The sequence below is a fragment of the Protobothrops mucrosquamatus genome, unplaced genomic scaffold (assembly GCF_001527695.2).
Source record: "Protobothrops mucrosquamatus isolate PMUCROS unplaced genomic scaffold, P.Mucros_1.0 scaffold97, whole genome shotgun sequence".
NCBI lineage: Eukaryota > Metazoa > Chordata > Lepidosauria > Squamata > Viperidae > Protobothrops > Protobothrops mucrosquamatus.
Window position 1 is genome coordinate 369,435 of NW_015386472.1, and position 6,357 is coordinate 375,791.

Consider the following 6,357-nt stretch of genomic DNA (forward strand, 5'->3'; position numbering starts at 1 on the left):
AGGAGAACCACCGCATCACCGTGCCTCCCACTCCCAACTCAACCAGACGCCGCAGCATGATACCGTGGTCCACCGTATCAAAAGCCGCTGAGAGGTCCAAAAGAACTAGGACAGAGGAACAACCCCTGTCCCGGGCCCTCCAGAGATCATTTACCAATGTGACCAATGCCGTTTCCGTGCTGTATCCCGGCCTGAAGCCAAATAATTTTTTTTGTTGGTGTTTCTTTTATTCAGTTCTATTGCTATCTTTCTGTTATTACTATGAGAGTTACTACTACTAAGGCAATTACTATGCTCTATACCATCACTATTCAGTATTCTATACTCTATTACTGTACATATTATGCTCTGTATTATTATTAGTAAAAGTAGTCCTTGACTTACAACCATAATTAAGCCCACAATTTTGGTTGTAAGTTGTGACAGGCGTAAGGAAGATCACATGACTGCACTTGATTTTATGACTTCATTTGGTGGTGGTTAAGTGAACATGGCTGTTTGTAAAGCAAATGGCAAGGTCATTAAGCAAAACCATTGTCCACTATGGGGCGTTTTCAGCCAGAAACCGGAAGTAAATGCTTGTTTCCTGGAAAACCCAAATCACAGTCACATGACCCCAGGATGCTGCAAATGGTCATAATGGGGGACAAGTTGCTGAGCACCCAAAATGCAGGTCATAAATCCCTTTTCAATGTCCATTGTAATTTTGAATGGTCGCTAAGCGAGGACTAGCTGTGTGCATTAACATTTCTTTCTTAAACCTCCCCTGTCTTGAGTCTCCTCTCTCTGAGATTCCTTCTCCTCTTGCTGTTCTTGGCCAGCAGGTAGAGCTCTTTCCCCTTTTTTTACATTGTGTGTTGTAGGCCTCTGTGCTTTTCCTCTTTGGGGAGGTTGCAGCTCCCAGGTTGTGGCTTTATTGGCAACTCTGCCATGCCCAGGCTGGGGGAAAGGCTCATGTGGGAGGGAGGGAGGCAGCTCTGAGGCCTGCAGTTTTGCTCTTCTGCGACATGACAAACCCAGGTCTCATCGAATCATGATTTAATCAACCTGACATATCGAATGGCAAACTGGATCGAATTGGGAAGAAAAAAAACCTGGCAAGTTTATCACTCTGCATGTTGTGTGAACACAACCGCCGTCTGTTCCTAGAAGTTATGTAACAGGAGCTGTTCTTCCTAGGTCCTCATCTTCTACTTCCTGCGCTGCCTTTTGGCCTTCCTGAGTTGTGTTTGCGAGCTTTATTTTTATAAGTGAGTATCGGCGAGGGCCTCCTCGGTTATCTTTGTGCACTGTGTGGCTGTCAGGTGCATTTCTCAATCTGCTGTGTAACAGTTAAGGCAAAGTACTGCAGCAAAAATGTTGGTTCCTAGGATTCTCCGATCTTGATGGGCTTCCTGCAGATGTTTCATTACCAGGCTAGGTCACATCATCCATATCTGAAGGAGCAGAATTTGTTGGCAAAACAGCCAGCGAACTTCATTCCCCCATGCACTGGCCGGGTAATGAGACGTCTGCCGGAAAAATCCCAAGATTCAGAGAATACACAATAGTTCAGTTTGAGCTACATATATTCTTGACTGGTGACAAAACTCTTGGGCATGTTTTAAGATATCCATGTCTTCTCAGCCACACTGAAAGCCTGAATCAATTAAATTTTTTAAAAACTGTAGGTTTCTGTATTGTTTTATCCAGGTTGTTAAATGGTAGAATACCATTTTTTTTAAAAAAAAAAAGTGCATTGCAATATTAGAAGAATTGGGTACAGCCATAACTGTACTGTACTGTATTGTATTGTATTGTTTCTCTGCTGCTTTGAGGCTGATGCCCAGCGAGAATTTTAGGAAAGGAGTTAAGGGCTCAAGATAGCAAGTGCTTCAGAAGCAGTTTGAACAGAACAGAACAAAACAGAATCACAGAGTTGTAAGGGACCTTGAAGGCCTTCTAGTCCAACCCCCCTGTTCAAGCAGGAGACCCTATACCATTACAGACAAATGACTGTCCAGTCTCTTCTTAAAAATCTCCAGTGATGGAACGCCCACAAAGTCTGAGGGCAAGCTGTTCCACTGGTTAATTGTGCTAATTAAGTTTAATTAAGTTTCTCCTTAATTCCAGGTTTCTTCTGTCCTTGATTAGTTTCCATTCATATTTTCCTTGTCTTACCTTCAGGTGCTTTGGAAAATAAGTTGACACCCCCCCCCCCTTCTCTGTGGCAGCCCCTTACTTTAGGGCTAGCTTAGCTTAGTTTTAGATCACTGGGATACTTTGCTCGCTTTTACTCCATTTCACTTCCACTCTGGAGTCTTCCACAAGCAGCAGGCCTGTTTTATCACTGAGCTAAAAATATAGTTGCTTGTACAGAATGCGTGGCCTGCCTTTTCCAAGGCTGGCAGATCTCAGCTAGGTAAGCCATCCTTAAGTGCTTGGCCCCACCTCAAACAGGCTCCGATTCTCTTCTCTGTTTCCCAGGGCTGTGTGCAAGAAATTTGGGCTTCACGTGAGCAGACTTATGCTGGCTTTCCTGATACTTAGTACCGGGATGTTCTGTTCAGCCCCAGGTAAGTGAAGAAACGAGTCGGGCAGGGACCGATTTTGCCATTTGATTAAGTGCATCTAGTTTTCAACTTAAGATCACCTAACCGGGGCTGGAAAATTCTTTGTTAAGCAGTGCAATCATTAAGCAAGGCATCGCGAGACCGCACCCAGTTTTATGACCTTTTTTGCCGCGGTCGTTAAGTGAATCACTGCAGTCGCTAAGCGAGACATCACACAATTGTGATTTGTAATCTTCCCTGCTGCTTCCCCCGTTGACTTCACTTATTCGGAGGCTGGCTAGTAAGGTTGCAAATGGCGATCACGTGACCCCGGGACCCTGCAGTGATTATCATGGTGAGCCAGTTGACAAACCCCTGGATTGCAGTCATGGGGAAGTTGCAGCAGTCAGGAGTGTGAGGACCAGCCATACGTTGAGGACCATCTGTAAGGAAATGTTGAGGGGCCTTTGGTTTTGAAGACAGAGGGAGACGTACTGACAGCTGCTGATTCTCTGCAGATTCGAGAAGGGAAAGATGGCGCCCTAATTCTTGAAGCCCACTCTGTTTGCACACAGATTTATCTATGGAGATTCTCCATCATCAGGTCTCAGTTATCCCTAAGATGCTTTTTTCACCAGGCAACTGGACTTGGTTGTTTTTTCTTTGAAGACATTTCCCTTCTCGTCCAAGAAGCTTCTTCAGCTCTGACTGGATGGTGGGGAACGGAAGGATTTATACTCCTTGCAGACCAGCTGGTCATTTGCCTTCTTTCAGAGAGTCGTTGAGGCCACTTGGAGGTTTATCTGTGCCCTCAGGGTCATCTGAATAGTGTGTAGGGAGCCTTCTTGGAACTGTTGAAAGGATTGTAGACTGAAGATAGGTGGTATCGTATCCCTCCCCCTCTGTTGAGAAGCGAGACATCTTAAAACAAAAAAACCAAGAAAGTCCAGTTGCCTCGTGAAAAAGCATCTTTAGCATAGCTGAGTAAAATCCCTCTTTTGGGTTGCCTGCTCCTGGTGTGCACTGGCCTCCATCCTGAGAGAGTCCTGTCCCGTCGTGGCAGACATGCCCGGGTGGCTTTCCAGATGCCAATCTCTCCCTCCTGCCTCTTCTTCTTTTCAGCCTTCCTTCCCAGCAGCTTCTGCATGTATTGTACCATCGTAGCAATGACAGGCTGGTACATGGACCGAACCTCGTTGGCGGTCCTGGGCGTGGCCGCGGGAGCCATTGTGGGCTGGCCGTTCAGTGCAGCCCTTGGGTAAGTGGGAGTCAGAAGGAGAGATGATGGAAATGTTCAGGATGGCAGGCTGTGAACAGCAGCATCCAGAGACCGCGTTTCTCAACCTTGGGTGGTGACTTTAAGGTGGCCAACATCCTCAGTGCAAACCCCACTCCCTTCTGACACTGATGATGTTACCTAGCTGGGTCTTGAAACGTCTACAATAGAAAACCTCAGCACCAAGGACCCTGCAATTTAACCCTGAGTACAAATGTGGCAGGCCATGAACAGCAGCACCCAGAGACCGTGTTTCTCAACCCTGATGACTTTAAGGTGGGGTGGACTTCAGCTGTGCTGTCTGGGGAATTCTGGGAATTGAAATCCACCCATCTGAAAGTTGCCAGGGTTGAACATTTGGGAACTGGGATTGGAGGAGGCTTCCCAAATACCACCTTTCTAACTAGGTAGTATCAGCAGTGCTAGAAGAGAGTAGGGTGTGCTGAGTGGAGGAGAAGAAAAAATAGAAGAGGAGGAGAATTGTGGGGTCCTTGGTGCTCTCTGAGCTTGGCTGCTTTCTTACAGATGTTTCTTTACCTAACTAGGTAACATCATCAGTGCTAGAAGGGAGGAGGGCTTGGAGTGGGGGAGGAGGAAGAGGAGGACTGGGGAGTCCTTGTGCTCTCTGAGCTTGGCTGCTTTCTTACAGACCCAACTAGGTAGCATCAGTACCGGAAGGAAGTAGGGTTTGCTCCATATATGTACTGGTGACTGGCTCTGTCTGTGTTGGTGGGAATCACCTTGGTGCTTCCTTGAGTAGGCTGTTGGTTACTGTTTGATTGTTTGTCTGAGTTGGTAATTCCTTGGTTGGGCTATTAGGTATTACGTTGAGCTAAAATAGTTTCCCGCGCCTTCACTAATCCATCCCCCGGTCTTCCGTTGGGCAGCCTCCCAATTGCCTTCGACTTGCTGGTCCTGAAAAGACGGTGGAAGAGCTTCCTGCAATGGTCTTTGGTGTCTCTACTGGTGTTTCTGGTGAGTCTCCTAAGTTGTGGTAGAGCAGTCATTCTGCATCACCGTTCACCCCAGAGGACAACCCGCCTTTCACTAAGCTAAATCTTGCATTTTCCAAACTGGGGAATCCAAGTGCTGGCACAACATGGTCCAAAGTGCAGGACAAAGTTCTGAATGGTGGTTTGTTTCTCAACGAAGGTGCCCATGGTGGCCATCGATAGCTACCACTACGGGAAGCTGGTGGTAGCCCCTCTGAACATCATCTTGTACAACGTCTTCACCCCACATGGGCCAGACCTTTACGGTGAGTCTATCTGCAGGCAGGAGAAAATGTTTTGGGATGCTGGTGGGCTGGTCACATGGTCTTCCTTTCCCCTCCCTGGGTTTTTGGCTCTGGCACCAGGCTTTATTTCCCCATGGAAATAAAACTTTGCTTATTGGAAGTCAGCTGTGGTTACAAAAAGTGATCACCTCTCTCTCTCTCTCTCACACACACACACACACACACACACACACACACACACACTCCTGGCTGGGATAGATCCTCCAGGGAGCGCCTGACCTTTTTCTTCCTTCCTGCAGGCACAGAGCCCTGGTCCTTCTACTTCATCAATGGCTTCCTGAACTTCAACGTGGCCTTCATCCTGGCCTTGCTGGCCTTGCCGTTAACCTGCCTGATGGAGAGCCTCCTGCAGAAGTTTCGTGGTGAGCCCCGTAGACCTCAACAGCTGGGTAGTGGGGAGAGTCCCCAGGTAGACTCACCCAGGATCTGTCACTGCCTCCAAAGATGAAGCATCTCCAGCTTGGGTGGCCTGCTCTGACCAAGCCTTCCAAGCACAGAAGACCTTCTTCAACTTCCTGGTTCAGGAAAGAGGCCGTCCTCTCCTTCCAAAAAGAATTTTGAACATCCTGAGATACTTCTGAAGGGCTGGAACAGCCTCTCTCGAACCCAAAACCCCTACCTCAGTTTGGAAGGCCTTTTTGTGCTCTTTTGATCCATCACATTTGGGGGGGATGCATTTGGATGGATGGATGGATGGATGGATGTGTGAAAGGAAGCATGGGGACCTCTGACAGACTATCAAGGCAGGAACTCACTGGTCAAGCTGTTTCAGAGTCCTTAAGAGAAACAAGGTCCAAATTATATTAACTAGGTTAATATAATTCACGGCAACCAGTGACTATCAGTGCCCACATTTTACTTAGACCAGTGTTTCTCAACCTCAGGGACTTTAAGAGGTATGGACTTCAACTTCAACCGCGGACTTCAACCGCGCCCTTAAGACATGGCTATTTCAACTAGCAGGACTGGCCTAAGGGGTAATTTTTAGCGGGGTTTTAAATATAATTTTAAAATAACAAAGGCCAATCTAATATTTCCTTTTTTTTTTTTCAATATAAATTTTTTATTATTTTTCATCATAGAAAAAAACATCACAAATATTACACAATACTGTAAGAAAACCCACCCCCCACCCCCCCGGACTTCCCAAACCTAATCCCAGGATAATATTCAAATATAAGTAAACAAATATTAATATCTCTAACTCCACAAAGTATATTATTCTACATGAGTAGGTAAAATATAAAAGAAAA

General features: G+C 46.5%; 1 protein-coding gene across 1 annotated transcript in view; it reads left to right on the forward strand.

The window, feature by feature from the left end:
* The window catches only part of LOC107284510, a 23,776-nt gene that overhangs the window by 6,996 nt on the left and 10,423 nt on the right, over positions 1-6,357 (forward strand). Inside the window, exons 8-13 of the mRNA XM_029283458.1 lie at positions 1,180-1,250; positions 2,467-2,555; positions 3,654-3,789; positions 4,695-4,782; positions 4,960-5,065; positions 5,344-5,466. Of these exons, the coding sequence (XP_029139291.1) occupies positions 1,180-1,250; positions 2,467-2,555; positions 3,654-3,789; positions 4,695-4,782; positions 4,960-5,065; positions 5,344-5,466 (613 nt within the window). The remainder of the gene's footprint in view (positions 1-1,179; positions 1,251-2,466; positions 2,556-3,653; positions 3,790-4,694; positions 4,783-4,959; positions 5,066-5,343; positions 5,467-6,357) is intronic.